Source organism: Sinocyclocheilus grahami, unplaced genomic scaffold, assembly GCF_001515645.1.
Source record: "Sinocyclocheilus grahami isolate Dianchi unplaced genomic scaffold, SAMN03320097.WGS_v1.1 scaffold1844.1, whole genome shotgun sequence".
Taxonomy (NCBI): Eukaryota; Metazoa; Chordata; class Actinopteri; order Cypriniformes; family Cyprinidae; genus Sinocyclocheilus; species Sinocyclocheilus grahami.
In genome coordinates this window covers 53,912-78,965 of record NW_015507023.1, presented here as the reverse complement: position 1 = coordinate 78,965, position 25,054 = coordinate 53,912, and the positions used below count along the sequence as shown (strand labels likewise).

The window sequence follows — 25,054 nt, the reverse complement described above, 5'->3', positions numbered from 1 at the left end:
CAATGTGCCAAAAAACATGGTTACTACACTTTTACTATAATAAAACCATGGTTAATCTTCATTTGTCAAATCAATAACCTTGAACGATATATCAAAAGATTATCTCGCCATGAATGTGATCGTACATTAACAATACAATTTAATTACTTACACATATTTAAAATCATTTTTAAATTAAAGTAATACTTGGAACAATGGAAAAAAAAATTATCCCACGGGATTTTTCTAAATCAGCCATTCATCTCCGCCTGGTCCCGTCTTGGACTTTTATTGTGGAATTGTTCCCACAAATGGATGTGCATTCCGGTTCTATTTTAGCCGTTTACGGCGCTCCTGCTCGGCTACGCGTTCTGATTTGCATCAGACTGCCGGAAGTCAATAAATAACTTGACACTGATGAATGCTTTTTATGGTTCTGATGTAGGTTATAATCTATCAATTATAATCTACAAACAGCGCAAATGAAGTATAATCAAGTATTTTCAGGTTATGAAACAGAAAATATTAATAATAATAATTTCATATTATTATTCATTTAATAATTTCATGATTTATCATGGCACGGAGGATTTGTCGATTTAAAAGATTAATTTAAACGAGACTTTTTACTTAAAAAATGAAATAGGGAAAAAAAAATATATATATATATGTAATAAAGCACATGACTAATTTGCTTTCTTTTATTCACTAAAACAATGCGATTCGCTATCTGACGTGAATGTAAATGTGTAGTTTATTTTTCAGTAGTCTTATATTAATGTTAAATATCAGCACCTTTTCATGTGCTTTGCTTTACATTCATATGTACCTTCTGTGATGATGTCCCACATACGCACACTGCTAAGAATGAGATCAACTCCGCACTGATGGAAATGATGCCGTGCGCGTGGACGCAATTCCAGTAGATTTCGCACTTTTGTTCTGTTCAAAAAGAAAGAATTAATTTCTGTAATTGTCATATTGGGGTCAATTATTATTTTATTGTGTAATGCATAAAAACTACCAGTCTCTGGCTGATTGTGTCTTTGCCATTTATTTTTCTGATTTAGTTTGATCCCTTTTGAAGTCCCTTCCCATTCCATCTCTCTACACTCTAAAAAAATGCTGGGTTAAATACAACCCAGTGCTGGGTAAAATAGGGACAAACCCAGCAATTGGGTTGTTTTGACCCAGCGGTTTGATTAAACATTTAACCCAAGCGCTGGGTCAAAACAACCCAATTGCTGGGTTTGTCCCTATTTTACCCAGCACTGGGTTGTATTTAACCCAGCCTTTTTTAGAGAGTAAGTACCTTTTTGAAGAGTTTCATCCTGACTATAATTTACAAGATAACATGAAGTTTCAACCCTCTAAACTCGAAGACCTAAGTTTGTTGATTTTTAATATGAATAAATTGGTTCCAAGTTAAAACCTGCCGTTAGATTATTGCAGTCTTTATGACCAAAAATATGAAATTGACTTAATTTGAAGAAAACTGAGTTGAAAATATAATAGGCATATGTAATATATTTTAAGGTTAATGTCAGGATATTGATTTTTCTCTGAATAACTTATTCTAACTAATTGACTTAAGGACAGTATGACATTATCTATCTATCTATCTATCTATCTATCTAGGTAATACTGCAGCATGAACTTAATTTTATTCACTTATACTGTGAATTGGGTTGGTTTACAGTGCCCAGACAAAGGCGAGGCTGTTGATTGGTTACCAGTCAGTCCATTCACATGTAAATCAGCCCTCATAAATTTCCCCCTTCAATCGCCCACTTTGCACAGTATATGTAGTGCTTGTTAGCCCAGACTTTTGTCTCGAATTGAACCCGCCGACCATCTGCCCCCCATTCAGCGTCCTCTCAGCGGTCTCTCTCTCTATACTGCAGCAATATGGCCCCTGCGTCCCGCAGCAACAGACACGAGGAGGACTATTTCGGAATTAAAGACAGAAAGGTACGCAACGCGTCTTTTTAATCCCACAAGCAAACGTTTATCGACGCTTTCCACAAGTTAAACGCATTCTCTCTCCCTCCTCAGACGAGGAAGCCGCTGGTGGAGAAAAAGAGACGCGCCCGCATCAATGAAAGTTTACAGGAGCTGCGGCTACTGCTAGCCGACCCGGATGTACGCTTATTTAGCACTTCTTCAAGCATCTGTATCCAGCACCAACATACAGCGCAACGCCAGTCTTAACGTCGCTGTTTATTTATTTGTTTATTTTAGGCGCAGGTAAAACTGGAGAACGCCGAGGTGTTGGAAATGACCGTGAAGCGCGTGGAAAGTATCCTGCAAAACAAAGCGACGGGTAAGAAGCGCTCAGCTGTTATCAAGTTTCATACAGGCCTGCATTTAAAAAACACCCCGAGTCGCAGCGAGTGTATGACGTCACGCCGCTTTTCTCCTCCGCAGAAGCTGACAGCGTGAACCGCGAAGCCAACGAGCGCTTCGCCGCGGGATACATCCAGTGCATGCATGAGGTGCACACCTTCGTGTCCAGCTGTCCGGGAATCGACGCGAGCATCGCCGCCGACCTGCTGAACCACCTCCTGGAGTGCATGCCTCTGAACGACGAGGAACGCTTTCAGGACATCCTGTCAGATCTCCTGTCGGACTCTAGCAGCTGTGGCACTTGGCACGGAGACAGGAGCGTGGTCAGCAGCGGCTGCTCGGTCTTGTCCCCGGCCCCCTCCACCACCTCCAGCGATGACCTTTGCTCTGACCTGGATGACACGGACACGGAGCACAGCCGAGTCTCGGTGGACGCCAGGGAGCAAGCGCCAAGCGTGCCAACCGTGCATCTCTCCAAGTCCATGTGGAGACCTTGGTAGACAGATGCTTCTGGAGATCCCAGCGGATTCAGGAACAGTATATTTTTAGTTTAGAGCTATATAGACATGCAATAGTCCAGGAGCACCTTTCTGACAGACCATGGACAGTTCTACATATAGGCTATAGGAATAGGGCAGATGCAACGTTTTTTTTTGTCATTTGTGACCTTGAACCACAAAATCTGAAAGCTGAATAAGGACATTATTTGGCTGAGATACAACTATTTGAAAATCTGGAATCTGAGGGTGCAAAAAAACAAAACAAAATGAAAAGATTGAGAAAATCGCCTTTAATGTTGTCCAAATGAAGTTCTTAGCAATGCATATTACTAATCAAAAAATTAAGTTTTGATATATTCTCGGTAGGAAATTTACACAATATCTTCATGGAACATGATCTTTAGTCCTGCTTAATATCCTAATGATTTTTGGCATTAAAAAAAAATCGATCATTTTGACCCATACAGCTATTTTTGGCTATTGCTACAAATATCCCCGGTGCTACTTACGACTGGTTTTGTGCTGCGGGGTCACATTTGTCATCGACCCGTTGATACCCCTCAGAAGCTCTTCTTGGTGCAACAATGTGCATTTCAGTTCAGTTTCACACAAAAGTTCGTATTTTTATTTAATTGTTTTTGTATAAGCTAAGTTAAAACAACTCTGTAAGGATAAATAATATTTCTAGGGAGTGTTTTCCCATCTCTAATTATTGTAGGCTAGGGTGTAAATATTTCAATGTTGTGGCTGTAGATATAGAGCTCTGACATAAAAAAAAGATGTAGCCTATGTTATCATTATGATGAAGTAATTTTGTAAAAATGTACTGACATTTAATGTGTTTTATATGTGATTGTGATTTCAATAAAACGTTTTGATTTCCTCACTGTAGAGTTTCATGTTATTTTTATGGTAACGCGAATTTGGCTTTTCTCGGGATTGACCAAGAGCAGATGCTATGCCGTTTTTAGGCAGTTGCAATTGCTTTGATGAAATAACCACAGTATGTAACTTGTTTTATCACACCTTTTCTATTATATCGGAAAGTGTGAACGTCCGCTTTGGGTGCACTGGCCCTCCAGACGTGTGAAACGTAACGCCTCAGTCACGGTTAACCGTCAGCGCAGACACACTGACTGGCACTGTGTAACGTGTCGTGCGGTGCCGTGTAGACTATACGTGTTACTGGTCAAATCTGTCATAGAAAATAAGCAAAGCAAAAATAGATGTTTGCAGTTTAGATTTAATAATGACATTTTGGCGGAAACTATGGTTGTAATGGTAAGGGACAGATCGTGAAATCGGCAACCTTACATCCGTTAACGTCGTTTCCATAACTGTTCAGTCTGATCATACAACAAAAGATATTTACTATAGAAATGTACGTGGAAAAATTAAGTTAATTCAAATGACTTTTCCAGGGGATGGGGTTGACGACTTCAGATGAAGTCTAAGTTAGCTTAAAATATAGCAGTTACGATGGTAATGTAATAGCCTACACGTAACATAACAGTTCAGTAACCACCAAAAAGTAACATATTGTGTGAGGTTACACACACACACACACACATCACACACACAGACACACACTCACTCACTCTCTCTCTCACACACACACACACACACACACTACATCACTCACTCACTCTCACACACACACACACACACACACACTCACTCTCTCTCTCACACACACACACACACTCTCACACACACACTCACTCTCTCACACACACACACACACTCTCACACACACACTCACTCTCTCACACACACACACACACTCTCACACACACACTCACTCTCTCACACACACACACACACTCTCACACACACACTCACTCTCTCACACACACACACACACTCTCACACACACACTCACTCTCTCACACACACACACACACTCTCACACACACACTCACTCTCTCACACACACACACACACTCTCACACACACACTCACTCTCTCACACACACACACACACTCTCACACACACACTCACTCTCTCACACACACACACACACTCTCACACACACACTCACTCTCTCACACACACACACACACTCTCACACACACACTCACTCTCTCACACACACACACACACTCTCACACACACACTCACTCTCTCACACACACACACACACTCACTCACTCTCACACACTCACTCACACATACAACTTACTGTATTCGCGCGGTTCTCAATCACGTCGACAAAAAAAGAAATAGCATTGGTTAAACATATCCTACCACAAAACCATTTTGGTGGTTTATTTTTAAATTCAGGACGGTAACTGCACTAGGCCTGCGCCTGCAAGCCGCAACTAATAGCGGCTGACAGAAAAAGAAGCAATGTCTGATTAAAGTTGAGTTGTCTAAATGGATAGTTTTCAGATCCGTTCAGTGTCTTAGTTAATATAAATCATCGTTTGATGTAAATTAAATACGTATTAACTCTTTTAAATCCACATATAATGTTCGCAGACTGTTGACAGGTTGTATTAGCTCTGCTTTCATCGGATCGTGGCCGGATTTTTGGTTGTTGTCTTGGTAGGAGGCCTGAAGGAACCATTCACACCTTGTACTCAAATTGGCGCAGGTGTGAAAGAGAGGAACTAGCGCGCCTTTCATGTGTGGAGGCACAACCCCCTGTCTGGCCGCGCAGCGAGTGGAGTCTGATCACATGAAGGGAAGCTGTGCGTCGGATGTGCGCTGTATAATAATAAAAAACTGCTGTAACGGTCGTCTGACTTTGAACATATGGCGCAGAAAGGGCCCCTCAGCTCCAACGGTCCATTTGCGCAGGACTGGCTTGTACTCAAATCATTATCAGAACAACAAAATACTGAGAATAGGAATTAACATTCCTCTTTGATTTACTTTTTTTTTTTTTATATATATATATTTTTACATTTATTTGCAATGTTTAATAAAATAATTAGGATTGCTTTCGGAGTTGCCACGTGAAAAGCAGTTTATATAGCTAAATCTAATTTTTATATAAATTTACATACATTTTATTTAAAGCAAATATGTTTTATAGACAGAGGGGTCCGTCAAATTCGAATAAAATCCAAGATTGATTGTTTCATGTGACTATTTGTATGTTAAAAACTGATCAGGGCTATTTAATTCCAGTTTAAATTCCAATTTTATGTCATTTTTTCATTATCACAATACATGAAAACGTGCTGGAAGATGCAGTGGTACATTTAAAGTAACGGCTGATGTATATAAATGTAAGAAGAAATGCACATTTTAAAATGCATAAGGCATGCTAATCTGAATTATTTACCGAAAAGCGGTTTAATTGATCTAACCTCACATAGGCTATACATTGTGTATATACACACAAACAAGAGTCATTTTTAAAAAATAGACTTTAATTCAAATTCACTTCAGCATGAAGGAACACCATATAGTAACAAGTTCGAAAGTGACAGAACACAAGCACATTTATTCACAACGTGGGCTAAAAGTTTTTTCCTCGACATTAAAGGCTTAAGAGGCCAAGTTGACCTCCACATTAGTGTTATCTTTGAACCTGCTATTGAAATCTCATTCTGCCCATATGTCCCTAAGGTGTTTTTGTGCTGGGGATTTATGGTAGTTGTGGTCATACAGCAGGTTTTCACAGGTTTAGGTAGGGACTCTCGGTGAGATCAAAACTTCTGTCTGTGTAGATTCAATCTAGGGCTTATAAAAGAGGAGAAATTTAACACTGAGGTACTACATCGCAACAGACCATCAGACAGCCAGTCTGAACAAGACAACAGCACCTAAACTCTTTAGCTTGAAATACTTTTCACATAAATTCACCTAATGCTACTAATGCACTCAACGCACTCACTATCTGATCAAATAAGCTGCCAGTGCTAAAGCAAAGTGACGCGACAAAGTTATCGTGGTTTGTGCCAATTATGTAGAGCACGTTCCATCATTCCTAGTTTAATAAATAATACATCAGCTCACAAACAACACGTCCTCAGTGTTAAATTGTGAATTTGAAAGGATATCAGAAACATATCCAATAACACAACTATCAAACACCAGAAGAACTGTTTCAAGAGCTTATACGCCTATTCAAAAGAGAAAAAAAACATATAAAACAGTTTTTTTTCCCTCTTTTTTTTTTAAAGTTGTAAAGCAGAAATAAGTTAGTATGTGTATATGCACGTTAAGTGAAAAAACTGTCAGGGAAACACTGAAAAGGAAATATTATTCCTTAATATTAAAATCTAACAGTAATGGTCATTGAACAGCTCAGAGTCTGGCTTTAGAGACAGTTTAGACTGTCTGGAAATAATTCATTCACTCGGATTTATTCTCTCACTCATTCATGTATTTACACATCTGTACATATTCACACAAACACATTCACACAGACAAGCAACAGAACGAGTCTTCGTGAAGGTCCGAGGCTGCGGCAGGAGCATCTTTCGATGCTAAAATGTCTGCTTTGTCCGATCAGAAGAGGTCTGTATTCTTACAGGTGGAAAGAGGGGTTCAGTTCAGGTGGCGGGTTGGAGAAAGTCACGTGTTTCTGAGTGCGTAGTCTTCACTGCTATTGGCCGGAGGCGCCGTGACATCACAGCTTTCTGTTTCTCCCATGTGCAGATCTGGTGGATCCTCCTCTGTCAGGGTTTCACTGACCTCGTCACAGCCGACACACACCTGCAGATAAACACTCTTATTAGTCTGCATAGAGTTTGAAAGCCATTTTACTTCTTTAATGTGAAGTAGCCTCCTGTATTCTACAATTAAGAGAATGCTGGGAAAGAAATTCAGATTACATTTTACTACCTTAATATTTTTCAATGCAGTTATTATTTAAAAAATGGGACATATTGTGCATTTAATTCTAATTCGACCGATTAATTTAAAAAATAATATTAATATTATATGTATAAAATAAAATGCAAACACATACACACTCAAATATTTACACTACTTTTTAAAAGTTTGGGGTCGGTACTTTTATTCAGCAAAGATGCATTAAATTGATTGAAACATTATTAAACATTAAACTGTTTTCAACACCGATAATGTTTCTGTAAATATTAATAAAAAATAATAAATATTTCTTGAGCACCAAGCATATTAGAATGATTTCTGAAGGATCATGTGACACTTAAGACTGGAGAAATGATGCTGAAAATTCAGCTTTGCATCACAGGAATAAATTACATTTAAAATAAATATTCAAATAAAAAACTGCTTTTTCATTTTGTAATAATATTTCACAATATTACGCTTTTTTCTGTATTTTTGTAGTGTATACTTTCCATGCATTAAAATAAGAACACCGTTAATGCATTAAAAACTGACTTCAGTATATATCAGTGTATACAGACCTTGACGTCGAATGCTTTGGGCAGCCCACCTCTTCTCATCCAGGGATGCACCTCCACCAGCTCTCTCCTCTGCTCTTCTGTAAAGCGCGGCTGACTTTTCTGCATCTGCCGCAGCTTCTCCCTGTCCTCCCTTAAAACCTTCTCAATGTCACTGCAAAAGGGAAAAAGATGTTTGTAATTTAGTGTCAAGTCAGCATCCTTGATTATTTTCATGGTGAAAACCATGCCAAAACACAATAAAAGATTAAAACCTATATATACGCGCTTGAAACCGAATGTGGTTTGATTGGTTTATGACTTCAAAAGCAAAAGTGAAATACATACACATACACACTCAATCAGTGGCTAAATTCACTTAAAAACTTGTATATAGCGCCCCCAAATGGGAATATCTTTAACCTTCTGTTGTTTTTAAAAACTGGGTATACATTTTGTAACATTGGTTTCCATCCTGATCTATTTCTCCTGTCTCCGCCCACTCACCGAGATGGTAACTGGTATGAAACATCTTCGTCCACGTTAGCCATGAGCAGCCACAGTGGGTCCTGCAGTGCATACTTGATCAGGGTCTCACTCCCATCCAGCGACCCAGAGCCCGAACCAGAGCCTTGCCCCTTGGCCTTATGGGATTTCTGGGAAGAATCCACACTGGCGAAGTAGTTACTGCTGTTGTTGCTTGTGTTGCTGCTTCCTGAGGAAGAAAAAAAATAAAAGAACAGAAAGAGTGATGAGAGAAGTGGACCTTTTGAACAGCACAGGTTTATAATGTAAATTCTGTATTGGAGAAATCAAACAAGAATTGAGAGGAAGTGGGAAAAACATTTTTGGCACATGTTGTTTATTGTGGGTTTAGAATATGAGGTTCTTCCTCTTTTGGGATTGCTTTTGTGTGGTTGCATAAAACAATGTCAGGATATATAACAATGATCATGTTTTTACTGCATGTGTAGAACTGATCTGACTGCCAGACTTGTATAAACAGTCAAATGCATTTTTGCGGTAAAAAGCCCCTTCTTAACGAGGCATTATTAACAGTCGGGCGTCATAAAAAGGTGGGACAAATAAAATCAGATTTGTATAGAAATACCTGTGTCCTCCCATGATGAATGCAGCCTTATAGATCTTACAATGTTCGTTCACAACTGAGCTTTTGTTGATTATTACAGATTGGTTACAGAGAAAAAATAAATAAAAAAATGAAAATCTACATGAGAAGGTAACCGTGCCGTTGTTTTAATCAAATGTATAAATATTTACACTACAATTAAAAAGTTTGGGGTCAGTAAGACCATTTAATGAAAGAAGCTGCATTTATTTGATAAAAAAAAACAGTAAAAATTGTGAGATGATATTACAATTTAACATAACCACTTTCTATTTAAATATATTTTAAAGTGTATATTTTTTAAAGTGTAATTTCATTATTCCAGTTTTCAGCGTCACATCATCCTTCATTCTAATGTGCTGATTTGCTGCTCAAGAAATATTTCTGATTATTATCAATGTTGAAAACAGTTGTGCTGCTTAATATTTTTGTGGAAACCGTGATACATTTTTACAGGATTATTTGATGAATCGAATGTTCTAGCATTTATTAGAAATAGAAATCCTTTGTAACATCATACATGTTTTTACCGTCACTTTAATGCTTAATTTAATGTGTCTTTGGTCAATAAAAATATTAATCAAAAAAGATAAGAATCTTTAATGATTTAAATAAAGGACTGTCGGCATCAAAATCGATATCAAGACTCAATAAATTGGCAATGTGTAGTAACAAGCCATGCTTGTGTACACTACAACGGACAGATCCGAAATAAATAGGACACTATAAAGATCTATAAACTCCTAAACTCACCAGTTCTGCTGGCAGACGTTCCACAGCCGTTAGACCCAGAGCCCATGGAGCCTGAGGTGGCAGAGCCGGTGCCGGAGCGCGAGTCCTCTGGGAGAATGTCCAGCAGGTCACTAGATGATGAGAACGCATCGCTATGCTGACCGTCAACAGGTGACCCTTCATCCTAAAAAACAACAAAAATACAGAACATAATAAAATTCATTAACTTTGTTCTATTTTTATATAAACAATGAATACAGATTTTCCAATACCAAACCAATGTTAAGTAATGCATTTAAATCACTTTGAATCTAAACGCCTTCAATTCACATGTAAGCCCCATGGCAGCTTTCTCACATCTATAAACATAACTGCATAGTTGTTTAATTGCTCATTTATATCCCCTGCATACCAGCTGTATATACAAATTCTATACTAATTTATCAAACCGTCCAGAATAACCTCTTGGCTCAATACAAAGAATATAAAGTTTTAAGCGGCATGGTTTGTAACATTATGAGAAAGTGAAAGTAGTATTTTTTTGTGTATTATTTATAAAACATATAACATCATATCCTGTCAAGGAATCCTAAATAATCCTTTGCATGCTTAAAAACCTAAAGTGAAGAATGCTAAATTTTAAGATGGTATAACAATTTATTATTATTATTATCATTCATTCAGAATTTCTTATTACTATTATCTTAAATACAGATGCAAGTGTGACATTGTATATTGTTGGAGGATCCTAAATCATTTTGCATGCTTAAGGCCTAATGTAAAGAATACAAATTTTTCAGCTGCATGTTTGGTATATCATTTTCACATTCATTGTTATTGTTATTTATTATAATTTAATTTTTTAAAATACAGATATTACTTTTGCAATAATAATCATGTTATAATTTTTTATGCTTAAAGTCTAATGTGACTGCATCAAGATGTAAAGCTTAAATTCGTCTTGCTTTTTAAAAAAAGCAAAAACTGCCACCTGTTGGTCAAACCAAAGATTTGCATTTGAGTTTCTCTGTTTTGTGTTGTTTCAATACATTCAGGCAAAATGAAAGTATAAGATATGAGAGTAAGAAAATAAACACAGTGGTCAAAAATGCACTGTAATAAGATTTCCAACCTGTGGCACATCCTTGTCAGTTTTAGCTTGCCCGGCTGTGCTTCCTGCTTTCTCCACACTCCTGCTGCAGTTGGCCTGTGGTACAGCAGATGACGCTATGCTCTCCTGCCTCTCAGCAGAGCGTTGAGTCTCCTCTAACTGCAGCAGGTTGAGCTGCAAAGGCGAACTGCAGCGCGACTGGAACAAAGGCGGAGACGGTGACCCGCCTCCACCCACGGACTGAGGGGTGGGGCTTCGTGAAGGCTCCTCCCTCAGCTCGGGCTCTGGTCGTTTTGGGGGCTCCTCGGGACACGCGAATGGAAATGGCTGTGGCGGGAATGGAGTCTGTGGGGTAAAGGGGTTCTGGGGGGCGAACTGGGTCTGTATGGTGAATGTGGACTGTGGAGGGAATGGCGCTTGTGCGGCGAAACTAGGCTGAGGTTGAAAGGTAGGCTGTGTGGGGAAACTTCCTTGCTTGGGGTAGAACGGCTGCCGTGGAGCGCCGCCCATCTGTGGGAACATGTAGTTGGGCAGTACCAGCGCCACCATGGGCGTGACCAGAGGAGCCGAATACGGTGTCTGGATGGGCTGCACGGGGATGAGCGGATCCTGGCTGCACTGACTTTCCCCAAAGCCTGAGAGCGGAGCATCTACCCTAGACTGCATGCCGCCGGCTCCCGGGTACATCTGCAGCGGGTACGTGGGCATCACAGCTGGATAGGCCATGGGGAAGGTGGATTGGGATGTGTCTGAGGGAGACCAGGAGGTCTGGTTGAGGCCCTGCAGCTGAGGTCTGGGTGAAGGTCTACGGCCTGAAGGAGTGCTGTCAGAAGACTCGTTTGGCTTGATCCGCTTGGACTTGGTCTTCTTGCTGCGACCCCGGCGGGTCCCGGTGGTCTCCTGTGTGCCGCCGCCACCACCCTGCTTACAGGAACGAGCAGCGGGAACAGCTGCAGAGAAAGATGGGAAACAATTATCAACTTAAATCATGTAAAAACTACTTTGATGCAATTTTTTTTATATATACAATCAAAGAACAAAACAAACTGTGATTGGAATAAACAAATAAGCTTTATATGTTATTATATAATATGACTGTAAAATAATAAAATGTAATAGAATAAGTAATATAGTAATAATAATTACTGTTATGTTTACTAATAATGTAATAATAATATTAATTATTATGAGGTTTATTATTATTATTATATATAGAATGGCCATGTATGGTGTCCCATACTCTAAATTTGTGCTCTGCATTTCACTCATCCATGTGTACACACACAGCAGTGAGTAGTGAACAAATACATACACACACACACACAAACACACACACACACACACACACACACACACACACACACACACACACACACACACACACACACACCCGGAGCAGTGGGCAGCCATTTTTGCTGCTGCCCTCGGGGAGCAGTTGGGGGTTCGGTGCCTCGCTCAAGGGTCTCACCTCAATCGTGGTATTGAAGGTGAAAGAGAGCATTGGACATTCACTCCCCCCACCTACAATCCCTGCCGGACCTGAGACTCGAACCCGTGACCTTTGGGTTACAAGCCCGACTCTCAAACCATTAGGCCACGACTGCCCCTTATTTTTGTAAGAAAAATAATATAAAAATTCTGAATAACTGTAAAATTGCAATACTAATATTTATGGCTTGTCTTAATTAATTTTTTTATTTTTAAATGATCAGATTATATTGATATTGTTTTTATTAAATTATCAGGTATTTTTCATAACATGTTTTGGATGATGGTAGGCGCACATTGCATTCCCAAAAGCATGTTATAAACGACATATTATAAACTCAGAGCACATTTGCAGAGATGTATTTGTGTGGAACAGTATTTACTGTGAACCGAGCCGCTCAAAGACACTGAAAACACAGGTTCATGAGCTGCTCACTTGTAAAAGAACAGTGCTGTGCAGCTTTTGACTCAAATCCTTCCTTACCCTCCGATGCGACTTGTCCTTTCCTTCTCTCCAGATAGAGGGAGCAGTCGGCTTTGAAAGCGTGCACACCTCGCAGCTCTCTGAAACGGCTGAGGAACGCATGCTCTTCCTTCTGTGTGTGCGCAGCCAGAACCTGCTTGGTCAGGCCCAGCTTCTTGTAAGCCTCTCGCTCCTGATTGTGTGGCGAGACTGCAGCCGGAGGAACAGTGAGACCCTGACCTTCAGTACCTTCAGCGCTGGGGACATCCTCGATGATCTCTGCAAAGAACAACACAAGACGTTTAACTACAATGAGCAACGTTTTCCCAAAACTCAGGTGACACGACCAGCACTTGTTTACGTGCTGCATCCAGGCCTTCTCAAGTTTATCTCATGCATGTTGGGATGGGAATCAGGGGAAAATGCTAGAAAGATGCATACATTCCTGAAGCCCTGCCAGGGTGATTTGCACCTTTATTTTACTCATCAACTCAATCAAATGGCTTCGCAATCAATTTTTTGTCCCTATGTCATGGGAAGATTTTACTAACTTTGAAGTTTGGAAGAGAATTCTTGCTTTGGAGAGATGTGTCTTGTTGAGGATACGACTAAAACAAAAAAGTTGTTTTTTTACCAAGGAAAAGACAAAACACATACAGCTCTAATACAGATAAGTTAGATATGTATCCAAAACCTAGTGAGCTGCATAGGTAGCATTTTATTATTTCTCCATATTGGACGATGCATATCAACTGTTACTGGATATAACACTGTTAAATGTAAAATTTTTGTAAAAAAATAAAATAAAATAAAAAAAATTCATGCAAATATTAAAATTTGCATTCTTTCTTTCTTTTTGATTTGGACAAAAGAGTATAGATTTCTCATATAATTTATAACAGGAAAATTATAACAGGAAATTTATGTTTTATCATTTTAATTTATATTATTATTTTAAATGTTGTTTATTAATTATACATGTTTTATTATAATAGCAATGACTAGAAACAATTACCGGTATATTATTTATAATTTACATTATTATCATCATCATTATGCTTATCATTTATTAATATATTTATATTTATAAATAAATATTATATAATAAAACTATTATTTATTAATTATAAATTTTATTATACCAAATTAGAAACTATAATTTAACAATAATTTAAATCATTATTATTTTAAATTAATCTGATAATATTAGCATGACTTATTAAATATATTATAACAGTATATATATATATATATATAAAAAGTATATAAAATATAACTTTTTCAATATCAACAAGTACAGATACTTTTTATATCTTGCGAAGAAAATTGTTCAAATGCAATTAAATGGACAGTTTTGCCTAATTGTGCTATATAAACACAGTATATTTATTCTCAGCATCATATTGTTACCTTAGCAACATGCTAATGGTAACTAAAATGATTTCCTATGTAGGCAGCAGACATCACGACAGCTCACTAGGTTTTGTAACAGAAACATTATTTATAAGAACAGATAGACAGGAAAAGAAGACAGACAGACAGACAGATATACAGAAGAAATCAATTTACCTTTTTTGTCTCCTACATGTACAATGGTGCTGCTGTAGCTGCACTGGCTGGTGATGGACAGCACGCTTTCAGGTTTACTGGGCAGCGCGAGTGGAGTCAGAGACGGACTCACTACACCAGAGCCTGGAGGCTTCTTAGACTCATCTAATGATGAGAGACCTGGTTGGTTCTTTAGATGGCCCACCTCTGAACACAGAGAAAATGCAGAACAAACAGGTTTCAGAACTGATGTATTTAAAGGGATTAACAATCAAGATGGCCTGACAAGCAAATACAACATTATATATTAATTTATATTAGAATTTCATGTAAATGTGTTTTTATGCTTTGCAAACTTTAACATTTGGTTTTGTGTGATGGACTGAACACAGCAAAACTGCTAATATGCTACCAGAGCAATTTTATCTGGCTGGTTAACCAAAAGAAGTTTTGTTGAAATTGTTGTCGATGATACATTCAAAATCAGTTGAAAATTATGCTGTTGTTTTCCAGCAAAAATGTGTTTATGAATTAACAACAGTCATGGAGTAACATTATTGCAGTACAAAATTAAGATATTATTGCAAAATTAAAAAGCATACATACATATATATATATATATATATATATATATATATATATATATATATACACACACACACACATATATATATATATATATATATATATAATATATTCTAATATCTAATCTAATATAAGATAATATAATATAGGTCATTAAAATGGATTAAATAAAAAATCAAATCAATTAATATTTAAAATAAAAATGTAAATGTATTTATTAATTTCTTGGTGAAATATTCTTCATGCTAGGTCTGTTTTAAAAAGTTGTATATGTATTGTAACCCCCTCAATGAAAAATAATCTTGGAAACTGGATTTTTCCAGTACCTTCAGACACTTGCATGGAGCTCTCAACACCTCTCTGCTTGTCTTCGTCTGAGTTTGAGGATGTTGTGTTTGAGGAGGATTGGCACTTTCTCTTCATTGTAATTGGCACGTTACAGCTCTCCAAATACCTGACGGAGAGAGAAAGACGTCAGTGGAAATGAGGTTTACAAATGACTAACCAGGCTGAATGTAACACAAAAGCCCATCTAATCTGCTTTGTTTTGTATTTATTACATTATTTTCTACTATTATGTCCCTATAATAATTTGATTATTGTGGTTTAAGTGTACAACACATCAAAATCCTATTACTTTTGCTCTAATCTCTTTGAAATCTGTCATTGAAAATATTGCCAACGAAAACCTAAGTATGTTTGCAGTAAATATTTGCAAACAAAATATTAGCAAATAATTGTAAACTTTATGAGGGATTTAAAAAAAAAAAAAACATCATAGTCAAATGCATTACAACTAAGCATGATGCAATTTTGTGTCATCTTCCATTGATTTAGGCTTTAGGCTAAACATGTAGAACGATTATACTGCTAAGAAAGAGTGCTAATGAGACTTCACATCCTGCGGAACCTAATGTTCTCTGCGGACTCACGAAAACAAGTTCATTCTCCTTCATAGCATGCTTAATTCAGTTTCTCATACTCTCTTTGCATCACAGGATCAATAAGTGCATTACATTAGGCTAAGTGAGTCGAGACAGTCTCCGTCCATGCACCATCAGTTTTCACCGTGATGTGACTTTGTGTCTTTGTACCTGATTACGCTGTCCAGGCAACTAATCTGCTGATAGGAGTAGACGGTCTGGTCTTTGAAGGCCAGCTCCTCTTGTACTGCAGCATGCTGCTCCTCAGGAGACCCTCTCCAGTTCACGGGATCTTTGGCTCGAACCACTGGACTTTTCTGTAGAGACTCTGCAGAGGGGGAAAAAAAGGCCTTCAGAAGGGCTGCAAGATTAGTCAAATTAAAATCTAAATTGTCTAGTGGCCTAGTGTGATTATTACCGGCTAGAATTTAATTAAATTTATATTCAAAATATATTATATATACAAAATAATAAATACAAAAATATACTGGGATTGTAACATGGGGGGAAAAAATCAGAGCTCTATCTAATAGGCCGATTTGATGACCAACATTTCTTCTTCTTATTGATTTATTATGTTGAAAACAGAGCTGCGTAATATTTTTGAGATACTTTTTTTTACTTTTTAGGATTCTTTGATGAATAGAAAGTTCAAAAGAAAAGCATTTATTTGAAATATAAATCTTTTGTAACATTATAAACGTCTTTACTGTCACTTTTGTATCGAATCATTGAATCATTGCAGTATAAAAGTATTAATTTCTTAAAAAAAATACACACACACACATAAAATATGAAAATCTTAATAAGCCCAAACTTTTGAACAGTAGTGTATTTAAACAATTTAAATAAACAATATAGAAAATCTATATTACATTATAATAGATTACATTAAAATAATTAACATGCTACATTTGCGAATGGATGTTTTTCACTCATTTTTGGGTCAACTGAAAATTTCAGGAAACAGTCTAAAGGGTTATTCAATGAGATTTGATGCATTTTTGCTCCTTTATAAGCAATAACCACAAATGTTTCAATATCACAGTTCAAATCACAATTGCAATATTTGTTAATATAATCACTCTCCACATCATGGAGCCCTAGTCTTCAGACACAGATGTGAGTTACACACAGAAGCACAGACTCTGATGACAGATGAGAGTGCACAGATGGTGGAGGATATTGGTACATACTAGTAGGGCTCTTCTTGGACTGCTGCTCCAGGTTTTTCTGCATGTGAACTCCTTTGCATATCTCCTGAAAGCTCCTCTGAGAAAACACACACATACAAGGACAAATAAACTCACCACAGCCTCTTTAAGTTGTCAATGCATGAATAAAAAAAGAGACCGTGAAGCATTTGACTTGCAAAAAAAACAAACAAGCAAAAAACCCACTGAACTAGAATTCATCATGTGACTCACTGGTTTGGCTATGCTGCCATCCTCTTCTTCTTGTCGCAGGCGCGTTCCGTTGCCGTTGCTTTCACTAGACGACGCCACACTCAGCAGGTGATCATTACTGCCCAGACTCCCATAGCCGCTTGAACTGTTGTTGTGCACAGGCTACAACACACAAAAACACGTTTTTACCATTAGAAAAACACATACAACACCAAGAGATTTCAAAACACCAGGCATCACAAACTTGACAATTTTGTAAATGGTTACTGAGAAAAAACTGGGCATCATACACTAAACTACAGTCTGTCTGTTACACAGTCTATTCCATGAATCTCTGACATCTTAATGCCCTTTTCATGTAAATTCAGTTCCATTAATCTGGTTCTTTCCCCTGTGAATGAGTTTCCGCACCTGCAGCAGGAGTCTGTGAATTTGCTCCGTGATCTCTTGGATGTCTGAGTCTATGGATTTTCCCTCAGCTGTGGCCGGAGCTGCAAACACATCTTCATTCACTGGACCCCTGGAAGAATGGACAAAATTACGGTTACACTACCATTCAAAAGATTTTTTCCTGAAAGAAGCCTCTCATGTTCACCAAGGCTGCATGTATTTGATACGGTAATATTTTGAAATCTTATAACAATTTGAAATAATGTTCTATTTGAATGTAATTTATTCCTGTGATGCAAAGTTAAATTTTCAGCATCATTACTCCAGCCATCAGTGTCAGAAATCATATTAATATGCTTATTTGCTGCACAAGAAACATTTCTTATTATTATCATCAAAAGTTGGAAACAGTTGTGCTGCTTAATATTTTTGTGGAAGCTGTGATACATTTTTTTAGGATTCTTTGATGAATAGAAAGTTCAACAGAACAGCACTTAAATATCTTCACTGTCACTTTTAATCAATTTAAAGCATTCTTGCAGAATAAAATTTAATTTCTTGTAAAAAAAACTTTAGCAATTACGTTTCTTAACAAATATCAAGCAGATATATTCTCTTATTCATCTTATGCACTCACATGCGAACTTTGTGTCTGCCGATGATGAAGGAAACTTTGCGGCTCCAGGGACTGACAAAGCTGGACCAGCTGGTGTCTATGGTGATGTACTCTCCATTACGAGCGCAGAATCGAATTGAGTGATCAAACGGCTGGCCAGCATACTGGAGGACTGATGGAAAAGAAAAAAAAAAGAAGATTTAGATAGAATATTTAAAACCTATTTTATTATTTAAAAAAATGATCCACCCCAATTTGTCCCAAAACAACTGACATATAGTTTTCTCTGATTAAGGTAGGAAAAAGTACCTTCCCACAAAAAAAGTTAAACACCACCTTCAATGAACTAAATAGACAGAACAGAATGAACAGCTTGACTCACTCTTCCTGTGGATGCCGAGCATGACTGGTCGATCGCTGGGATGCAGGTGCAGCAGGACAGGTGTGCCAATCAAATCTTGTGGCAGGTATCCTAGTAATGGAACAGCCCTACAGGAAAAACATCACATAACAATTCTGATTAGTCTGACAACGACTGTTTAATATGCATGATTATGAGAGATGGAAAAAAGCAGATGTGGAGGTACAGCTGTTGCGTGAAACACCCAGTGCTTAAGTTACCAGCTAATCATAATCATGTTGGTCAACAGTGAAGTATTAGCCCTCTCACCTCTCGTCCACATCCTGAAACACACAGCTGGGAGTGTGTGTTGTTGTGAATATTCGTTTGTCTGTGGGGATCCTTGGAGCTGAGAAATAAACATAATAACGGTTTTGACAGAATATTTTACACAAAAAAGTACATTTCCATATGTACAAGTGCTTAGGACGCTACTTTAAAACTGTAACTTAAATCATTTTAAAACTGCATTTTAAATAATTTCAAGTAGTTAAAATACAAAAAGTTAAAAACTTTTTGAAAAGTATTTATCTATATGACAAGTTACAAACAAAACATAAGCGGCTATTTGGATAAAGCTGTACTTATTTGATTGTACACAACCATTCAAAACTTTTTTTGTTCGCTTGTTTTGAAAGAAACGAATACTCTTAATTCATTAAATTGATTAAAAGTAACAGAAAAGACATGTATGTTACAAAAGATTTCTATTTCAAATAAATGCGGTTCTGCATCACAGTTTCCACAAAAATAGGAAGTAGTACAACTGTTGTCAACACTGATAATAATAAGAAATGTTTCTTGATCAGCAAATTTTCATATTAGAATGATTTCTGAAGGATCATGTGACACTGAAGACTGGAGTAATGATCAGCTTTGCATCATATGAATCAATTTTAATATATATTCAAACAGAAAACAGTTATTTTACATTTTAATCACAATATTACTGCTTTTACTGTATTTTTGATCAAATAAATGCAGCCTTGGTGAGCTAAGTTTAAATGGTAGTGTATAAAATATTAACTTACTTAAATAACTGATTGGAAAACATATTTATTTGGCACCAAGAAAGATGCACTTCTTGAAACATTACTAAGTGACAACACAACATAATCAGTAAATACCTTATTTTTTTTAATCATTGTCAAAAATGAATTGATTTGCTAAAATAATTAGTTTTTCCTGTTTTCCTCAATGCAATTGAGGAATATAATATTTAAAAAAACGACACCACTATCACTGGCAAAAATCCATTCAAAATGTAGAAGATTTTGTAAAAGAACTGACCTTCGTAGCCTGAGTGAACTCTCTCGGCCAGCAGGAGGCAGCAGAACTGATCTTCAGAGTGCTCCGTATCCTGAACCTTCATCAAATAAGGAGTCATTCTGAAGGGATAGTACTGAAGATCTCCCTCACACTCTTTACCACCGCTGGGGAACAGGACAGGAGAGATTTACACACACATTCAACAAAAATATCTGGTAATAAACATTGGCTCTGTCCAATGTAAACAGCCTACTACAACCTAGTGAGATTTTCCATCCCTATCCATTCTAAAACAGTATGGTTTCTAAACAAATGCTTACGAAGGCACATTTCATGCCCACAAAACTAATTTCAAGCATTTCAATATAAACCTTTAGATGAAATGGTCTTTTAAGAAGCATAAATTCCGTTAACTTTGACATTCATTTTATAATGTGCAGATTATTTAGGATCTGGCCTGCACAAAAAAATTGCAAGTTTGATCACAAATGCACGCTCAGAAAACAAAACAAAACAAAGTCTGCGGTTTGTTTAATTCAGATGTTTTATGTAGCATAGTTTCACAAAGCTAAAGCTTCTGTTCTTTTGCTTCAAATTTCAAAATTATACAGTCTGACTGAAAAAAAAAACTGTTCATGTTGCATGTATGCTGCAACTTTGTGTGGATTATGATTGACATGCAGTGGTTACCTATAATTTTAAATGCAAAGAGCACAGGCAAAGCCTTCATTTTGAGACTTCAGAGAGATTTCTTTCATTTGTATTAATTATTTCACTTGGGATGGGTTTTAAAATTTCTAAATTGATACCTGATACCCTCCCAATTGGAATGAGAAAGTTACAGAAATCCTGTTCTACCACCTAAGTGTTCGGTCTGAGTTTTTATTAGCAATTGACTGTAATACGTTGCTCAACAGGTGTTTACTGAGTGCATGTTTTCCATAGTAATGTCAAATTTTCCTATTTACAGGGAGAAAAGTTAACCAGAATGAATTTCCCCAGGCTGATTTTTAAAAAAAAGGGAAAACTATGAATTCAATCATGGTGAACAGATGGTGTACAGGTTACTTCCAACCCTCCACACACACACACACACACACACACACACACACACACACACACAAACATACAAACATACACACACAAACACACTCACCTAACGCGACAGAAGAAGGATTTCTCTTGCATGCAGTCTGATGGTGACGACTCTTTAAGGAGGAAAAAAAAAGAGTGATGAGTTCAGGTTTAATTCAATAGCATCTTGTCTTTCAGAGGTGACTAAATCCACTGTCAACTCAAGCTAATACTGGTTGCTGCTTCATGGATTCAAGAACAACAAAGATGCCTCAATAATTAGCCCTGGTTTTGTTAATGAATAAGAAAGAGAAAAGACTTTCATATTTGTGGACATTTGTGCTTGTGTTCTGTCTATTGCAATTATATTTGAATACTTATTTCACCTTTTGACTAAAAGTCCATAGCAAAATATGTGAAAGATTTTTAATGATTCTTGTATGTCTCTGTTTTAACTTATCTAGGCCTATAGATATTATGACTGATCGTGTGTGTGTGTGTGTGTGTGTGTGTGTCGTACCTGCACCAGTGAACATGCTCCAGGACGGCAGTCTGTATGGTGTGGTGAAAAAAAAAAAGGGAAAACTATGAATTCAATCATGGTGAACAGATGGTGTACAGGTTACTTCCAACCCTCCACACACACACACACAAACATACAAACATACACACACAAACACACTCACCTAACGCGACAGAAGAAGGATTTCTCTTGCATGCAGTCTGATGGTGACGACTCTTTAAGGAGGAAAAAAAAGAGTGATGAGTTCAGGTTTAATTCAATAGCATCTTGTCTTTCAGAGGTGACTAAATCCACTGTCAACTCAAGCTAATACTGGTTGCTGCTTCATGGATTCAAGAACAACAAAGACGCCTCAATAATTAGCCCTGGTTTTGTTAATGAATAAGAAAGAGAAAAGACTTTCATATCTGTGGACATTTGTGCTTGTGTTCTGTCTATTGCAATTATATTTGAATACTTATTTCACCTTTTGACTAAAAGTCCATAGCAAAATATGTGAAAGATTTTTAATGATTCTTGTATGTCTCTGTTTTAATTTATCTAGGCCTATAGATATTATGACTGATCGTGTGTGTGTGTGTGTGTGTGTGTCGTACCTGCACCAGTGAACATGCTCCAGGACGGCAGTCTGTATGGTGTGGTGAAGCTATAAAACATGCTAACATCCTGCGGTGTAAGAAACTCCACAAACTTGGCATTCTTGAACACGTCCCGTTTGCAATTCAAAATGGAAGATGCCTGGTCTGAAATATAGACGATCTTCCCAGTGATAAGTGACACCGCCACTGCAAAGATATCCTGTAAAACAAAGATCCCAAGATCAATGATTATGCAATTATGCAAGTGTTTCTGAAAAATAACCTACTATAAATATTGTAACAGGTCTCAGCAAATAAACTGGAATAAATAAATGTACATTAATAAAATAAATAAATAAATGAATGAAATAAAAAATATAAAAATAAGTAAATAATTAAAATGGCTAAATAAAAAAAACATATACTTACTGTGTTCTTGAGGGTGTATTCAGAGGTGATGCGGTCTATCTCCTCTATGGTATATGATGAAACGTCAAGCCCTGATGGCTGACTATCATTATTCATAAGCAACTGGTAGTATTCTTCATTTGCTGAAATAAAAACGTCAAAACAAACACATTTTGCCAATTCAGTTAAGAAATCAGGTGTATGTAGTACAGATTAAGTATGTGATATATGCCTAATAATAATAAAAAAATAAAAACATGTACTGTATGAGCTCAGTTTCGACTGGTAACTTGTGTTGTATAGCCTCTTTGAAAACCAATCCTATATTAGATATATACTCATATTCCACTATAAATCAAGCAAAATATATATATATATATTAAGTCCTTTACAATTGATTACCATTAATTGAGATGTGCATTGTAAAATCTAAAAATGGACCATCTAAAAATGTGCAGACATAAAATTGATCAGCTTATTAATCATGTGATGTGATGTTCACCAAGTAGTTATATTTTTCTGAAATATTGCTTGCATTTATTTCATGTTGCCAATGGAATTGTTTGGTCTTAAAGTTGTTTAAATATTTTATGCCCCTAGGCTTTATTTGCATTGCATGCAAGCAAAATTAAACTCATAAATATATTGACAATTTACCAGACAGCAGGACTATGCCCCTGTGATCAGGCAAGTGTTAGGCATGACTTATGTAACGATATACTGAACTTCGTAATGTACTGCTCACCTTCCACCTGTCTGACGCAGCGCAGGGCATATTTCAGAGTGTTGAGCGTCGTCGACTTGCTGCCCTTGTTTCGCTTTTCCGACGGCAAATGAAGCTTCAGTTCTTTCAAAGTTTTAATCAACTCTTTCTGCGTCTTTGCCTTGGCGGATTCTTCGCTACTGCAGGTGCCCAAAAAACACATGCACAAATATGTCAGCAATAAAACCCATTCTAAACACATCGTTCTCTTCTAATGTTAAATATAACTGATGTGCAATGCACAGTACACATCAAGTTTGACTAAAATTGAGTAAGTTATTCTGTAAATATTTAGAAAATAAGTATTTTTACCAAGTATAATGTGTGGCTAAAAAATTATTTTTGATGGGTTCAGGATGACATAATATAAAGCTTCATAAAATATATTCAAATATATAAATATAAAAAAATAAAATAAAACTAAATAATAGAAAAATAATAGAATATTATAATACATTTATATTATAATGTAATATAAAAATTAAATAAAAGATAAATAAAATATTTATACCTGCAGCCGCTGGTAGATGGGTTGTCCTGCTCTGAACTGGCACTCAAAAGGCTGAAGGCGTTCGTGCTGCTGGATGGCGAAGGACTATGAGAGTTGCAGCTGTAAAAAGAGTGAACACACATGAAGAGATCATAAAACAAGCCATAAACTACAGACAATCCTTTATGAACAGTAATCTCTGCAGCTGTCATTTTATCAGGCATGTCTACCCTTTATTGCTTTACTTTTGTGATTAAATGAAGTAAAGTGAATAAAGTGGCCCAAGCCAACGGAGAATCAAACAGAATATATCTGCATTAATCTCAAATTGTTTGACATCAGGTTTGCCTCGGAAACACAGCGTATCCACGCAACGAACATGACGACATTATCGACAAATGATTCATTCAGTGTACCAGCTGAAGCCAGTCAGGACAGGCTGTTGCAAGGGAATAAAGCCACAGGAAAATCAAGCAGTAGCTTCAGCTCAGAACCTCATTCTCACAGGAAATGTTCAATTATTGTGGACAATCGAACAGAAAATAGGTGCTCCTGTTCCACATGGAGGTCACTTGGACGTTGCCCTCCATCTCAGTTATATAATCTTTAACCATCCACCATCCTTACTTTCCCTCAAAAAACCCCATGCGTCATTCCCAGCCAGGCCACCATTAGCACAGCTAAGAATGGCTTGCATTGCAGGCTTCTAGTACAGTAGATAACGCAGACAGACCAAAGTGGATTGATTAAACCGCTCAACTTAGCGCGCTGATAATATAACAAGTCCAAAGTCCAGCTACAGGTGACATGTGAGGGACATAAATACACCAGGAGTGATTCTAAATAGCCCACTAAGTAGCTTTGAATAGAAACAGGCTTTACATGTTGCACTTCTTAGCTGTAGGTGAGCTAATTATATAAAGCATATCTGTGTTAGTCTTGCAGGGCAATGTGTCTCGATGCTATTGATACAGTCAGTCATTTCAGGAGGCTAATGAGATTGGA

At 37.1% G+C, this 25,054-nt stretch overlaps 2 protein-coding genes across 6 annotated transcripts; one reads left to right on the top strand and one right to left on the bottom strand.

The window, feature by feature from the left end:
• The first annotated feature begins 1,689 nt into the window (after positions 1 to 1,689).
• Positions 1,690 to 3,015, top strand: LOC107572989 (transcription cofactor HES-6-like). Its single transcript, XM_016259425.1, has 4 exons — positions 1,690 to 1,950; positions 2,035 to 2,121; positions 2,221 to 2,302; positions 2,407 to 3,015. The coding sequence occupies exons 1-4, from the start codon at positions 1,888 to 1,890 to the stop codon at positions 2,823 to 2,825; spliced, it is 651 nt and encodes a 216-aa protein (XP_016114911.1). The 5' UTR covers positions 1,690 to 1,887; the 3' UTR covers positions 2,826 to 3,015.
• A 3,173-nt stretch (positions 3,016 to 6,188) lies between these two features.
• LOC107572994 (period circadian protein homolog 2-like) lies at positions 6,189 to 24,288 on the bottom strand. Of its 5 annotated transcripts, XM_016259430.1 has the most exons (23): positions 24,071 to 24,288; positions 23,542 to 23,699; positions 22,818 to 22,939; positions 22,407 to 22,608; positions 21,974 to 22,025; positions 20,235 to 20,377; positions 19,215 to 19,293; positions 18,927 to 19,033; positions 18,566 to 18,716; positions 17,950 to 18,058; positions 17,560 to 17,700; positions 17,329 to 17,404; positions 16,304 to 16,460; positions 15,536 to 15,663; positions 14,646 to 14,831; positions 13,628 to 13,684; positions 13,098 to 13,355; positions 11,531 to 12,075; positions 11,147 to 11,476; positions 10,036 to 10,198; positions 8,661 to 8,868; positions 8,178 to 8,328; positions 6,189 to 7,497 (listed from the first exon to the last, which is right to left on the bottom strand). In XM_016259430.1, exons 1-23 carry the CDS (start codon positions 24,271 to 24,273, stop codon positions 7,357 to 7,359), a joined length of 3,867 nt encoding a protein of 1,288 aa, XP_016114916.1. In that variant the 5' UTR covers positions 24,274 to 24,288; the 3' UTR covers positions 6,189 to 7,356. The 5 variants fall into 5 exon arrangements, with proteins under 5 accessions (XP_016114916.1, XP_016114915.1, XP_016114918.1 ...); XM_016259429.1 differs by having other exon boundaries at positions 11,147 to 12,075; XM_016259432.1 differs by having other exon boundaries at positions 8,736 to 8,868; positions 11,147 to 12,075.
• Positions 24,289 to 25,054: the final 766 nt, after the last annotated feature.